General features: G+C 43.9%; 5 protein-coding genes across 5 annotated transcripts; 3 read left to right on the forward strand and 2 right to left on the reverse strand.

Annotated features, from left to right (window-relative positions):
- Positions 1–1,208: 1,208 nt before the first annotated feature.
- BDB00DRAFT_796029 (uncharacterized protein) lies at positions 1,209–2,596 on the forward strand. The gene is made up of 2 exons (XM_053121442.1): positions 1,209–1,517; positions 1,601–2,596. The coding sequence occupies exon 2, from the start codon at positions 1,694–1,696 to the stop codon at positions 2,213–2,215; it is 522 nt and encodes a 173-aa protein (XP_052985517.1). The 5' UTR covers positions 1,209–1,517; positions 1,601–1,693; the 3' UTR covers positions 2,216–2,596.
- A 36-nt stretch (positions 2,597–2,632) lies between these two features.
- BDB00DRAFT_935003 (alanyl-tRNA synthetase) lies at positions 2,633–6,395 on the forward strand. The gene is made up of 9 exons (XM_053129173.1): positions 2,633–2,838; positions 2,930–3,020; positions 3,101–3,198; positions 3,318–3,513; positions 3,612–4,156; positions 4,268–4,673; positions 4,744–5,036; positions 5,110–5,250; positions 5,325–6,395. The coding sequence occupies exons 1-9, from the start codon at positions 2,686–2,688 to the stop codon at positions 6,279–6,281; spliced, it is 2,880 nt and encodes a 959-aa protein (XP_052985518.1). The 5' UTR covers positions 2,633–2,685; the 3' UTR covers positions 6,282–6,395.
- Positions 6,127–8,351, reverse strand: BDB00DRAFT_225371 (peptidase C14, caspase domain-containing protein). Its single transcript, XM_053116540.1, has 10 exons — positions 8,237–8,351; positions 8,072–8,105; positions 7,863–7,952; positions 7,724–7,789; positions 7,565–7,626; positions 7,339–7,454; positions 7,190–7,261; positions 7,049–7,112; positions 6,582–6,972; positions 6,127–6,502 (listed from the first exon to the last, which is right to left on the reverse strand). The coding sequence occupies exons 1-10, from the start codon at positions 8,255–8,257 to the stop codon at positions 6,363–6,365; spliced, it is 1,056 nt and encodes a 351-aa protein (XP_052985519.1). The 5' UTR covers positions 8,258–8,351; the 3' UTR covers positions 6,127–6,362.
- Positions 8,352–9,229: 878 nt separating this feature from the next.
- BDB00DRAFT_796036 (fungal-specific transcription factor domain-containing protein) lies at positions 9,230–13,242 on the reverse strand. The gene is made up of 9 exons (XM_053121443.1): positions 12,485–13,242; positions 12,382–12,409; positions 12,184–12,253; positions 12,067–12,095; positions 11,426–11,959; positions 10,981–11,326; positions 10,227–10,878; positions 9,664–10,137; positions 9,230–9,588 (listed from the first exon to the last, which is right to left on the reverse strand). The coding sequence occupies exons 1-9, from the start codon at positions 12,966–12,968 to the stop codon at positions 9,539–9,541; spliced, it is 2,667 nt and encodes an 888-aa protein (XP_052985520.1). The 5' UTR covers positions 12,969–13,242; the 3' UTR covers positions 9,230–9,538.
- A 138-nt stretch (positions 13,243–13,380) lies between these two features.
- BDB00DRAFT_898382 (uncharacterized protein) lies at positions 13,381–14,027 on the forward strand. The gene has a single exon (XM_053128534.1). It carries the CDS (start codon positions 13,463–13,465, stop codon positions 13,937–13,939), a length of 477 nt encoding a protein of 158 aa, XP_052985521.1. The 5' UTR covers positions 13,381–13,462; the 3' UTR covers positions 13,940–14,027.
- Positions 14,028–14,141: the final 114 nt, after the last annotated feature.

The following is a 14,141-nucleotide window of genomic DNA, read 5'->3' on the forward strand; positions in this document are numbered from 1 at the left end:
CAGATACTGCTGCTGGTGCTAAAGATGTCGTAGAGTGTAAAGTTGGTGTATGTATGTATATTCCTCTCCGTCTTTATCTGCCTCCCTTGTATAAAACAAGCTTTGATCGGCATTAAGGTGACGACCATGTACTTGATATCTCTCTGTTTATCTTTCTCCCTCTTCTCCTTTTTTATGAGAAACTAAATTGACAATAGATACGCAATAAAAGGTGGGGTAATCATTACGGAGTATTCACCTACTACAATAGTAGCGCAGCATATACATTGCACTTTTAAACGAAGTCAAGGAAACGCTTTTGGGATCATCATTTTCAAGTCATACATTGCGTCTGATGGTGCAGCATGTAGAGAAAAAGAAGCCACATACACACAAAATCAGTGTTACATTTTGCAGACATCAAGTCCCTAAATAACTAATCCCCAAACCCACCCCCCATACATACAGGATCGGGAATTAAAGACAACACCGCAAAGCATGGGGAGTCCTACTCCTGCACCCAAAAAAAAAGAAAAGCCAAGAATCCAATATACTTATGTTAGAGATGATATAATGTGCAGTTGATCAATATATGTCTTTGGTGACGGTAAGCAGTTCACGGAGTTGATTTTCGAGAAAAAAGGATCCTGTTTGGTGTTTGACGGGCTAATATCAAACCTTTTGAGATTGCGCGTAATCACAAAAAACAAAAACAAAAGGAGAGTGTCTGTTTGGGGGGGGATGAAGAGCGAGAGAGATAGATGCATCAGATACTCCACATCGCATCACGTTCATTAGAGAAGATGTACACATCAAAAGCAGTAAGAAGAAATAAGCATCATTGATGAAGTAGCGGGAGATGGATCAGCAAAAATTTTAATTGATGAGGTGCTGTTGTGGTTGCTGTCGACACTGCAAGTGTTTCAAAACATCCCGATCATGACAGATCAATAATTATACTTTGTTTTTATCCCTTTTCTATTTTGTTTATGTTACTTTTGGGCGCCAGACTTTTTTTGACCCAAACCAGCGGACACATGAAGGCTGCGGGGAGGGAAGAGCACTCTCCACTTTGGACAGATATTGACGACGATAACACAAATACAGACTTCGTTTACAACTTTTTTGACGTAAGATGTTGTTATATCGTATTGAAGGTGTGAATTCCTCCGATCGCATTATAAGCCATTTTGGGTGCAGTTATCACGAACAGCCAATTGTTCCAAACTCTCTTTAGTTTTTTCTTTTTCCTCTTCTGCACATAACAATGGATATTGCAGATCCATTTGTTGTGGACCACGAATTCACCTCTTTCATTGATCCGTCTTTTTTCGACGATAGCAACTTCACGGAAGACCCTTCATGCACTACTGACGACGCCCTTGCATTTGTTACGGCATCTGCTTTATCGACGACGACAACATCAATTCCGCTTTCGGACGAGCATGAAGAATCCTCCACCACATCTTCAGCGTCGTTTACTGCGGAACCACCTGCTATGCAGGATAGGGCTTCAATCGTTTCAGCGCTGATCAGCCCTGCACCAATCGCACAGCAACAACTTAACACCACAGATACTGATATTGCCACTACAACAAACCCCGAGCTTGAGTCTATTTACCACTTGTTATTTGATGACTTGGACCAACTTCTGGCTGAGGCATTGTTACACAACAGCAATAGTCATAGCAGCAACAAGGTCGCTGCTGCCGGAATGCATTGCCATGACATTGCCATGCCAACACACGACCAACATGTTGGGATGGCAACGTATTTTCAGCGACAGCAACAACAGCAACACCATCTCCAGGACAACACCAATATGGCGTATGCCAGAGCGCAGCTTCAGAAAACCTCCGGCATAAGTGCTGGTCACCACAACCGTCGTTCCCCCCAAGCACCTTCAAAAGACCGATCAATGCGTCATACTCGAAAAGACCAAGCAACAGCAGAGCAAAATCGTACACAATCACCAGCACCTTTTGACATGGATGCAATACTGCGCGCTCAACAAGAGTTCATTCTCAAAAGGCAATTGGAAGAAGAGCATAATGGCGAAAAGCATCCGCCCAAACGAAGTCGCAAAAAGCAGAATAACAGCAACAACAACAACAACAACCATCATCCACATCCACATCACTACGACCATGATCACCAACATCACAATCAGCACCAGAATCATCTTCATCTTCATCATATCCAATCATATAATCAGCAATATCACCACCAGCAATGATAACCAACACCTGGGTGGAACTTGTTCGTTTCTTTAAAATACTACATCTTTAATATCATCAGCATGACTTCTCTTTCATTTACCTATCAAGGCACATTAAACTCATAATACTTGGGCTCTTCATCATGTCGTGTGTACGATTAAAATATGCATATTTACATATCGAATGTTATAATATCCCTCCCTAATAACAACACAATAAGCCAGCTTTGTTTGCATAATAGATGTATATCAATTTTTGTACGCTTTGATTTACATGTTTCAACCGAGTTGTGGTGCAACTTGACATTCAAGTGGGAAATGTACCAAGAACTGTGTATCTTCGGTCTTGTAAAATGACTCAATGTGATTGGTTTTTTCAGCCGACCAAGTTTGACGTTGTGCCTGCGGAAAAAAAGAAAAAAGAAAAAAAAACTCGTCTCCGCGATCCACATTACTTTTTCCTCCACTCCCCAACTCTGTACGCGATCATGGTTCAGGAAACCAATTGGCCAGTGTCCAAGGTTCGCTCGACCTTTGTAGACTACTTTGTAAAGCAAAATGGTCATAGCTTTGTGCCTTCCTCCCCTGCTATTCCCCATGACGATCCAACATTGCTGTTTGCCAACGCAGGCATGAATCAAGTACGTTGGTTTATTTCGGTCGATTATACGTGGTCTCTCTCTTTGTATGGCTTCTAATAACTCGCTTTTATTTTTTGGGTTGGTATAACAGTACAAGTCTGTGTTTCTGGGGACTGTAGACCCTAACTCGCCTTTGGCAGGTTTGAAGAGTGCTGCCAACTCACAAAAGTGTATCCGTGCTGGTAAAGTATCATAAAAAACGATTTGATGGAACAACTCTACAATTAATCCCATACGATTATATGCTGACTGTAATGGAAAGGTGGTAAGCACAACGATTTGGATGACGTCGGCATGGACACGTACCATCACACTTTCTTTGAAATGCTGGGCAATTGGTCTTTCGGTGACTATTTCAAGGTTAGATATGGACTAAATAAGGGGGGGGGGAGACAGATGACTCACAGATTTTCAGTGTGGATGGAACGCGCGTATGAGCGATGACTCACAAATTAGTCCTATTATTGTTTTGTTTATAGGAAGGAGCTACCAAGCTGTCTTGGGAGTTTTTAACCGAAGTATTGAATTTGCCTGCCGATCGTCTCTACGTCACATACTTTGGCGGTGACGAGAAGCAGGGTTTAGAACCTGATTTGGAGGCAAAGAAGATTTGGTTGGAGCGTGGTGTGCCCGAAGACCACCTTCTTCCTGGTGACGTTAAGGATAACTTCTGGGGTAACTTTACGGCATATGCCATTTGTTATGTGTGTGGATCAATGGGTAGCGGAGATTGTGTGGTATTAACGACTACGGGGTTCATTTGTTATGCGCAGAAATGGGTGAAACTGGTCCTTGCGGTCCATGTTCCGAAGTTCACTACGATCGTATTGGCGGACGCAACGCTTCTCACCTGGTCAACATGGACGATCCCAACGTGTTGGAAATTTGGAACGTTGTGTTTATTCAGTACAACCGTGAAAACGACGGTAAACTTCGTCCCCTCCCCAACAAGCACATCGACACTGGTCTTGGTTTAGAACGTCTTGTTTCGATCTTGCAGAACGTCTATTCCAACTATGATACCGACGTCTTTGCTCCCTTGTTTACAAAGATCCAAGAAATGACTGGTGTCCACCGTTACACCGGCAAATTGGGTGCTGAGGATGTCGACGGCGTTGATACTGCTTACCGTGTCGTCGCCGATCACATTAGAACGCTTACCTTTGCCATCTCTGACGGCGGTGTTCCCAGCAATGAAGGCCGTGGTTATGTGCTTAGACGTATTTTGAGACGTGGTGTCCGATATGCTAGAAAGTACTTTGACTATCCTATCGGCAACTTCTTCTCCGGTTTGGTCGACACTCTGGTGGATCAGATGGTATATTTCTGCCCTTTCTCTTTTTCCATATATGTTAAGCTATATTTCAGTATCATAACTCAACCAACTGGACTGCTTGCTACTGTTCGGCGTTTTTGAAAAACAAAATAGGGCGATTTCTACCCTGAATTGATCAAGAAGAAGGATGAGGTCAAGGCTATCTTGGATGAAGAAGAATTGGCTTTTGCCAAGACTCTTGATCGTGGTGAAAAGATGTTTGAGAGCTATAAAAACAAGACCAAGGAAGCTGGCTCCAAGACCTTGACTGGTGCTGATGTCTGGCGCTTGTACGATACATACGGTTTCCCCGTCGATCTTACGCGTGTCATGGCTGAAGAGAATGGTATGACTATTGACGAAAAGGAGTTCGAGGTTGCCCAGGAGGCTGCTAAGAACGCTTCGCGTAAGGCTCGTGGTGGCAAAGGTGGTGAGGACGTTGTTGCCTTGGATGTCCACGATTTGGATGCTTTGGATAAGAACACTGCCGTTCCCACAACCGACGACTCTTTCAAATATGGTAAGCTTAGGAACTTTTTTTAGCATGATTTTTTATGGCAGTAGTGGTAACACGATTTCTACCGTTTTAGTTGATGGTAATGTTCAGGGAAAGATCAAGGCTATTGTCTATCAACACAAGTTCTTGGATAGTAGTTCCGATATCCCTGAGGGTGCAAGCTTTGGTATCTTGACCGACAAGACCAACTTCTATGCTGAATCTGGTGGTCAGGAATACGATACTGGCAGCATTATCACACTCGACGGTGAAACCGAATTCGCCGTCCAAGACTGTCAGTCTTTCGGTGGCTATGTCCTCCACATTGGTTATATCAAGTATGGTCAGTTGAAGCTTGATTCTGATGTCGAAATTACCTTTGACGATGTAAGTATAAAGTGGATCATAAATGAAATTATGTATTCTAAAGTGCCGAAAATTATTTACATCGTTTTACTAGCTTCGACGCTCGCCATTGAAAAACAACCACACTGCCACTCACATTTTGAACTTCGCATTGCGCCAAGTTCTTGGTGAAAATGTTGATCAAAAGGGCTCGCTTGTCGCTCCCGAAAAGCTTCGTTTCGATTTCTCTTACAAGGTATGTGATAACTTGGCTTATGATAAAACAAAGGCGGGTAATGCAAACTAAAAGTGTTCGGTATCGATCTTTAGCAACCTGTAAACACTGCTCAACTTGCCGAAGTTGAAAAGATCTCTAATGAGTTCGTTGCAAAGAACTCCAAGGTCTACTCCAAGGAAGTCCCATTGCCCATTGCCAAAGCTATCCACGGCCTCCGTGCTGTCTTTGGTGAAACCTACCCTGATCCCGTTCGCGTCGTCTCTATTGGATTTGATATTGATGAAATTGAAAAAGACGTCTCTAAACCTGAATGGGCCACATCAAGTGTTGAGTTCTGCGGTGGTACTCACGTTTCCAAGACTGGAGACATCAAGCACTTTGCTATCCTTGAAGAGACTGGTATTGCTAAGGGCATCCGCCGTATCGTCGCCGTCACTGGCGAAGAAGCACAGGCTGCTGGCCGAACAGCCAAGGCATTTGAAAGCCGACTTGACGAACTTGAAAAGCTTAGCGGTTCCGCTTTGGATGCTGCATTAAAGGCCGTTTCCAAAGATTTGGACGCACTAGTTATCTCTACCGTGACCAAGGCAGAGTTCCGTGAACGATTCAACAAGGTCAAGAAGGCCTTTGTCGAAGCTGACAAGGTGTTGAAGAACCAGCAAAACAAGGAAGCACTTGCAGCTGTCAAGACTTACTTTGAAGAGAACCCCGATGCCAAGTACCTCGTCAAGGTTTTGGACGTTGGTAACAATGGTAAGGCCTTGTCGGGTGCCATCACTTATGCCAAGACCAGCTTGAAGGACAAGGCTCTTTATGTATTGAGCGGTGATCAAGCTAGCGGACGTGTTTCGCACAGCTGTATCGTCAGCAAGGATCTTGTTGGTCAGGGCTTTAAGGCCTCTGACTGGGCCGACGTAGTTGCCCAAAATGTGGGCGGTAAGAAGGGCGGTAAAGATGAAGCCGCACAGGGTTCTGGTGATAAATTGAGCGGATTAGATGCAGCAGCCAAGGCTGCTGAGGAGTTTGCCAAACTCAAGATCGGTGCATAAAAAGATATTCTGTCACATAGCAAAATCAACATTTGTATTATTCCTCTTTTTTTGTGTTTATTTTTTTTTCTCTATTCTATCTCAACAAATAAACTGAAGAGACACATCGATGGGATGTGAACTAGACATTTGTGGTCGTTGGGAATATTTTTCACTGAGGATTTCTCGTAATCTGACAAGAAGTTCTTGGTATGATTGATCAGGATTTTCTCTTAGAGTAGCTGTTATACAGGTTATGTTAGTTGTTGCTCAAATACAACAGTGGATGTATATCACATGAACGTGAAGAGAGAGACTTACTAGTAAATGCATAGCTCATAGCACCAGTTGCGACTTCGCCGTCTTGTGCGTCTGCAGAAGTTTGATGATCCTTGCAGCCCGAAAACATGACAACGTCTGCGCGCGAGCTATTTGTTCGTCTGTTTTCCCTGGCTACGGTTGACGCCTCTTTGAGTTGGCTAGGCAGTTCACTGATGAACATTTTGGCATTCTCTTTGTCTCCCGTGGCATAAGCAAAGCCTGCATGGAGGATACGTCTGCTGGCAAACTTGAACAAGTTATGGTCTTTGATTTCTCCTTGAGTCGAATAAATGTACGGTAAATCTAATGCCGTTCCCGAGTGGCAACTGTCGAAAATAGCCGTCAATCTAGCGCCTGCTGGCAGTGGTCGTACAAGCAGGTCGTGCATGTCCTATAAATGCCGTTTTAGTCCCGGTTCGTGTAGCACAAGCTCATTCGCCTTCAATTGTTGTGCTCCGTTTACTCACATCATCAATGATTTGTCCGGAATCTTCGTCATAGCGGTCAAAATCGACAGGATAAATGGTTTCACTAACATTAACAAGAAATTCAAATAATTAAAGGAAGGAAAAGAAAACTCTTCAGGTTATAGCATGGTGTTCACTTACTCGAATCCATCGTATTCATCACCGCTTGTATCCCTTACTCTGCCGCCATGGCCACTGAAATGCAAGAAGAACCTATTCCCAGGAGAACATGCTATCTCTAAGTATACATTGATCACAAAACACTTTTTACATATTCAAAAGCTACTTACGAGTCGTTTTCTTCTGCATCTTCGACAAGCCATTGCATCGAAGTCAGAATATTCACCTTGGTTGGCATGCGGAGTGGATCGTCTGTCTGATCATCCGTCAAGATCCGCATATCCTCCTACAATAACAACCACCCGCCCCACCCTACTTGTAAGAAATCGGCTTGATGCGTACTTTCTTCTTTGACACACTAAAAAGTAATTCCTTTTTCCCTGTTATCCTATTTACCTCTTTAAAACCGTACAGCTCAATTAAAAACTCTTTGATGTTTTGTACATCATTTAAGCAACCTAAAAGTATGCATCAATTTTTCGTGTCCGACCATCTCCTCGTCAATCAATCGGATATCCGGAACCTCAGAATTGATCCCGTGGTGCCACTACATACCTTTAAGCTCATTTGGGGTATCGAAATAGTTGATACCGATAAGTAGTGCTCGTTTACGTCCTTGGCCTTGATTTAGCAAGTTGACAGCATTTTCTGTTAGTCCATAAACAGAGAAAAGTATACCCAAAACAAAACTTACAGTTTGACAAGACATAATCCGGTGCAGGTTGATCTTTCATCAAGGGATGGACATGTAGTTCCAATCCGGTTTCGCTACGAAAGGTAGGAACTAAAAAAACGATACAAGCACTCTTTTTTAGCCATTTAACCGAGCCGACATCTATCGTTGTTGTATGTGCTATAGGGCTATTTCTACGTTTCTCTTGGTCTTTCAGCACATGTTTATACCTGGTGTACGTGGCGGCGTTGTCATGGATGAAGCCTGCATAAACATACAGATAGTAGTGCATATTATGAGATTTACGAAATAGAGTATACTAAAGTCTAAACTAACCACTTGCACCGTTTTCTTGTCTTCTCTCTGAAAAGATATAGCAGAAAAAATATACTTACGTATTCTTCTGTGTCTGACATGTTGTGTCGAGTTAAGCTTTTTCTTTTTAAAAGTCTGTAGAAACAAAAAAAAAATCAGAAAAGGGGCCGATCCCCTTTTATAGGGTTTCCGAAGGATACACAAGAGTGGAAAGGAAAAACGGACATGTTGCCGAAACAGACCATTGGTGCATGGATGCTGCGCATCGTCATCATACTTCACCATAGTTCACATGACCTCTTCTTTTTCCGTTTTAACTGAGAGAACTAAACAGTAAAAAAAGCCGCATGTGCACCCAACTACATTTGTTTGTATCTATTACTATGTCTGCACTTGTCAACATGCAACCTTATACTATTTTTCATCGAGTGGTGGTCTGACCGCGCAAGATGATCAGCATTAGCATCATCAGACAACCCATTTCTTATTTCTCTACAGGTGAAAATGCTTTTGTCGGCTAAGCAACACTACATCAAAACAGTGTACGATGCTAAGCCTGTTGCTTGCTTTCCTTTTGCTGCGTGTAATACTAAAGATTAGCCCGTTCATTTGTAGTATTGCAAAGTAACGGGACGCATTGAGCTGCTGCAGTTGCTAGCGATACTAGTTATAGTTCCTTGCTGTTGCATTAGCAGCGTTTACAGCTCTGAATGAAGATCTCCCTTCAATGCATTTGTGGTGAGAGAACATAAAAAGGTATAAAGTTGAAGCGTTTGAAATCAAGGCAACCAGTCAGTCGTTACACAGCACTAAAACAAGCATTAAATGCGCCGAGTTTTCGTCCCATCCATCCTTATATCATATGATGGTATCGACGAGTTACAGAAAGTGACTTTGCTTTCCAAAAGGTGCTGCTAGAAAATTGTACAAAATGCTTGTAAGCCGTCAAGACGTGAGCACAGGAAAACTGTCTCTGAAAAACATCCAGCTGCCATCCAAAAAATCTAGATTGCCGATATATCATATCTCCAAAATCTTGGAGATAAGTCGGTCTAGAGATAAATTGTTATACGCTGGAACTTTTTAGGATTAATTTTTCGGTAGTGATATGGTGCACCATATGTACATCATCTTCTGTCCGTCTCAACCACTATATATACGTATAGCAGGCACATATACATACCATTCGCAATCAACCCGAAACAAATTTGCAAACAACAGTAGTATGTGTATACATCACAGATGCTAGATTCATATAACAGCAATTCTTGGTTGAGCTATTACTACTTGCAGGAAGGTGTTTACTTTACGTTATTACTGAATGGATTGAAGCTGACAAGCAACAAAGGTCTCTATTTACATTGGGGGTTTTGTTCATTATATTACTGCATAAAGAAGTTTGGATCGTTGGGCTGGTTACCGAAAAGGATACCTAAAAGATGACAGTTGCATGATAAGTACACTCACTCACTCACTCACATACAACAACGAAAGGAAAAGGACAAACCTTGCAAATCAAGTCCGGTCGAAGAATCAGCTGTGAACGGAGCTCCTGCAGATGAAAACAATTGTTGCCAAGTTGCTTGGGTAGAAGTAGACGGATACGCATTGTTGCCCCACTGGTCACCGGTAGCTGGTCCAGCGTTTGCTGTTGCAGGCACGTTTGGATCTGCAGAGATCATTTGCTGCAAGCTCATAGGTGAAGCATTTGATGGCTGCGGTTGTTCCGATGCATTCGCTCCAGCAAACTCAGCACGTCTTTCATCAGTATCCTTCTTGTTTGATGATTCAGCCCCCAGTAAGGCAATCAATTTCTCGATGAACGGAATGATTGGCGGCTTATACGGAATATCTCGCATCACTGCAGGCAGACATTCTTCCATACTGATATGTGCATATTGTTGAGACATTTTGGCGATTTCGGGGCTATTGCTCGTGCAATTGTATACATGGATTAACGTCGCTTGGAATACCGAATAAACTGAGAGATGGCATGTATAAGAGTTAGCATCCGCGCTTTTTTACTTTATGCGCACCCTTGAATGAAGTGATTTTGGGTGTGGCGCTTACCAGAGAAATTCCATCCGAATCGTGCTGTGCTTGCTGATGGTATCGTTCGCGCAATATCGATAACTAGCTTAGCCGCTTCCATGCATCTGCGGGATGCATCAGCGTACAGAGTCTCCCCTTCACCCGCAGTTTCGCTTTCAAGCAAAATAAAGGGTCGATTCAACAGCACGGTTACTGAGTGATAGCAAATTGTAAGCGGGCCTCCTTGGTCCAGCTTCTTCGTTCCAGCGAATTGATCTGGGTTCTTTTGGATGGCAGCCAAATCCTCCTCAATGACACGGCAATCGTCGGGTAACTGTTCGAACCAATCCATCAACATGCGTTGGAAGTGGGACAGGGTTTGCTCCATCACCGCACCGCGGTAACCAGCCGCTTTTGCCTTGGGCGAATAGATCCGCCGTAATAGTTCTCCCAGAATGCTGGATAGTTTTACAAAATTCACAAAAATATCATAGTCTTCGCCGTTCGGACCCTTCATATCAGGAAGATCTACATCACAATCCGAGTCCGAAATCGCCAGCGGCCGACCCATCACAGCACAGCACCATCGATCGGTTACGTAGACGCTATACCACAGTCGCTTACGGGCTTCCACGTGCTCTTTGGACATTTGGTCTGTTTTCACTGTGCGATGCAATCCAACGTCTTGTGCCTATAATAAAATGAACCATATATTTACGTTAGTATATCTATATTATCAGTAATTACTTCTACAAAGCACTTAGATTTAAAGCGATTATTCTTATTCTAATACCATGCGCACTGCCATGCCAGCAAGAATCCAGTTTCGGTAAGAGCTAGTTGAATAAGTAGGTAGACTGCAGAGAATGACGAGTGCTTTGATCGTTGAAATTCTTGGGACCAGATAATCATGTCGGATGAGTTGGGCAGCGCGATCTACAAGTGCATGGAAGACTTGTTCACATCCCATGCCAGCTTCTGCAAATGCGGGATGTTCTGAGCTTATCAAGAAGCATGCGTACGAACAAATTGCGTAGGTAAGAAGGGTAGGTGGAGGAGGTGTTTTGCGCTCTTCAAAAGCGTCGAGGTATTCTTCCTTGTTCAGAATCGGCAAGGTGGTATTTGGCATGTCAAAATAACTAGAAAAATCGAGTGAAGAAGAATCTTTGAGCATCAGAATAACCATGGTCGCCATAATCTTGTGAAGGAGTGAAATAAAAGGCGGAAGATGGCAATACCAATGAATTAGTGTTTCAATGACTTTACGAGGGACGAGCTCTTCGGTCTGTTCTGTTGCCTCTCGGGTCGCGTCGTCCGAGTCGCGTACGAGAACGATATCGTCGTCAAACACATCCACTTTCTTGATGCCAGCAGGACAGTTTTCGGTTGACGCTGTGCCTCGTTCACCCTCGTCATCAAGAGGCTGTGATGCCGCTACCACTGATGTATTATGCCCGTGTGCGCTTGGAAGCATATTACGCATTAGGTAGTAGCCAGACGAGCTGCCGTGATAGCGCATCACCTTGTCTGCGGTATCGACATCGTTGTTAGTGTTGTCATGTGCTGAGGCAGTAGCATTAGTAGTAGGTGCAGGTGATAATGAGCCTTGATGAGATTGATCTTCGGATGGGTCCGTAGACGGGCTATCGCCTTCATCCGTCGAGCGCTTTCGTTTTTGTCCGTGTGCATCTTCTGCCGAGTCGCCGCCCGATTGCATTTGTTCGAGTAGCTTTTCCATTTTCTTTAACCGCGTTTCCAAACTTTCGATATAGCTGTCATAATATGTCATTGTTGTTGGCCAGGATTTTTGTTAGACAATTCATTTGAATGGTGTCACTTTTTTCCCTCTCCTCCGTTCTTGCTATTCCGAATATCTTACCCTTTAGGCGGTCCTCGTTTCTTCGCAGTCTATAATGTGGTATGATTATACATAAACGAGTTAAGAAAACCGCGCTCTAACTTATATGTCATTGACTATGTTTGGTGGCAAACTTACATCATTGAAGGTACATTCCCAGTCATACTGCCGACACGTGGAACAGGGGAATACAGAATCGACATCACATCTACATGATAGTGATTATTAGTATATACTCTGTCCCTTTCTATTCTACTTCTCGCTACAAGACCCCGAGAACTATGGCCCATTCTTTTACACGCGCGTGTGCATGTGTGTGACATGAGTGATACTTACTTGATCTTCTTGCGCCGGCACGTATCGCCTGACAAATTTGCGTCGATCAGTAACAGAAAAAAATTATAAAAAGCTACTATTATCTTTGCAAATAGGGACTTACAAGCTCGCGTGATTCTAGTTCGTCGACCTCCAGGTCCAGCTGCAGCAGCAGCGGCAGCAGCAGAAGATGAAGAAGCATATTGAGGTTGAGGTTGCTGTAACTGTTGTTGTTGTTGTTGTTGGCGTTCCATCATGGTGGGTTGTCGGTTCAACGGCGGAGGATATCCAGGAGGCAACATGGTCGCTTCGGAGCGCTTAAATAGATCTTCCTTTGTGGAATTTGGAGGTGAAGTTGGTTGAATCTGGCGAAGGCGAGGAACACTACTACTTGAAGGGTACACAGGGTTACGCCAAAAGGCTGAAGGTGTTGATTGGTCTGGCGCAGTTGTGGTAGAAGACGACGATGTTGTCGTGTTGTTGTTGTTGTTGTTGTTGTTGGTATTGCTGTTATTGTTATTAGAAGCTGAAGGAATTGGGTACTGCGGGGCAGGTTCTAAAGGTGAATGACCATAACTGGTGGAATGGTGTTGATCGTGATTGGACATGCGACGACTTTGTTACTTTCTTATTCGCTTACAGCCTTTTCTTTCTAAGCAGTGGAGAGGGGTGGTAGGAGAAAAAAAAAGAGTGAATGGTTGTTCCTTTTAAAACGGAAACCAGCCTTTTAATATTATGCTACAAGCAAGGATAAATAAAAAGGTTTACTTGGAAGGAGGTATGGATAAAGGCAGGAAAAGAAGAAAAAGTGTACACGCGCTATACAGCTCGAGCGTGTGGTGGAGCAGGCAAGAGCGAGAGAAAGAGAGAGAAAGAAAAACAACGACCTCTACCTCCTCCTCCACCACCCACCCACCAGACACACACGCACATTAATCTAACAGGGAGGAATGGGGGGTGGGACATGGATAATTATATTAGCCGTGGCAAATCCCACCAAAACGTTTTGCCGGATATTTCTCAGACGGACGGTTGCACGCCAGCTATCGTGTCACCCCAATTGCTCGTTGTTCCGTTCAAGGAAATAGGCACGCCAGGGCGGATGGCATCGTCAGAACTGGACGATGTTTGTGTAGCGGATGAGCCGCCGGAGCGCAAGCCAAAGAGGCTCGGATTCAGAATCATGACAATAGCGGCGGTTACAATGACAACTGTTAAGACCAGGGTCGCTGCAATTCGGCACCGCTTTTTCCATATCAGCCCGGGCTGGCGAAGGGTGTCTCGACATCCGCAACAGTCACTGCTGCCTATAAACCAGGCGAGTGGGAACAGAAATCCGATAAAGAAGCAATACTTTTCAAACGCTACACCGTTGCTGTTCCTGTCGCAGCTGCTATTGTTTTCGGTATCTTCTTGGTCTACGCTAATTGCCGCGGCTGATAAAACAGCGCTGTCGGCCTCCGGATCTCCTCTTCGCCTGTCATCCATAAATGATATCTTCGTCTTAGGTCTGGTTTATCGTGCGTGCGTAAGTGTGCGCACCATCAGCATCGCCACATGGAGTGCTCGATTTATATAATCATGGCTATGACAAAAAATCACTGATCCGCGAAGACACCCAAAAAAAAGGAGCATAAACTCGGTAATGTTGATGCAATCGAAAGCTGTCGGACACGTGTTCATTCAAAGAATACAAACTATTCCTCCACTCGAGATGCTAGAAATTCGGAATCCCAAAGGGAAACGAAGGTTCGATGGTTTCTGAATAGAGTACTATCTCC

Source organism: Zychaea mexicana, assembly GCF_025766255.1.
Source record: "Zychaea mexicana strain RSA 1403 chromosome Unknown BDB00scaffold_2, whole genome shotgun sequence".
Classification (NCBI taxonomy): Eukaryota; Fungi; Mucoromycota; class Mucoromycetes; order Mucorales; family Lichtheimiaceae; genus Zychaea; species Zychaea mexicana.

Bases quoted from the DNA above. Each gene is read 5' to 3' on its own strand.
- BDB00DRAFT_796029 (XM_053121442.1), top strand. From the start codon at position 1,694: ATGCATTGCCATGACATTGCCATGCCAACACACGACCAACATGTTGGG.
- BDB00DRAFT_935003 (XM_053129173.1), top strand. From the start codon at position 2,686: ATGGTTCAGGAAACCAATTGGCCAGTGTCCAAGGTTCGCTCGACCTTT. The intron at 4,157-4,267 runs GTATATTTCTGC...AAAACAAAATAG, and splicing joins ACACTCTGGTGGATCAGATG to GGCGATTTCTACCCTGAATT. The intron at 5,037-5,109 runs GTAAGTATAAAG...TCGTTTTACTAG, and splicing joins TCGAAATTACCTTTGACGAT to CTTCGACGCTCGCCATTGAA.
- BDB00DRAFT_225371 (XM_053116540.1), bottom strand. From the start codon at position 8,257: ATGTCAGACACAGAAGAATAC. The intron at 7,953-8,071 runs GTATAAACATGT...TCGTTTTTTTAG, and splicing joins AACGCCGCCACGTACACCAG to TTCCTACCTTTCGTAGCGAA. The intron at 7,627-7,723 runs GTATGTAGTGGC...GCATACTTTTAG, and splicing joins TACCCCAAATGAGCTTAAAG to GTTGCTTAAATGATGTACAA.
- BDB00DRAFT_796036 (XM_053121443.1), bottom strand. From the start codon at position 12,968: ATGTCCAATCACGATCAACACCATTCCACCAGTTATGGTCATTCACCT. The intron at 11,960-12,066 runs GTAAGATATTCG...ATATTATGACAG, and splicing joins AAACGAGGACCGCCTAAAGG to CTATATCGAAAGTTTGGAAA. The intron at 10,138-10,226 runs GTAAGCGCCACA...GCCATCTCTCAG, and splicing joins ATTCGGATGGAATTTCTCTG to TTTATTCGGTATTCCAAGCG.
- BDB00DRAFT_898382 (XM_053128534.1), top strand. From the start codon at position 13,463: ATGGCATCGTCAGAACTGGACGATGTTTGTGTAGCGGATGAGCCGCCG.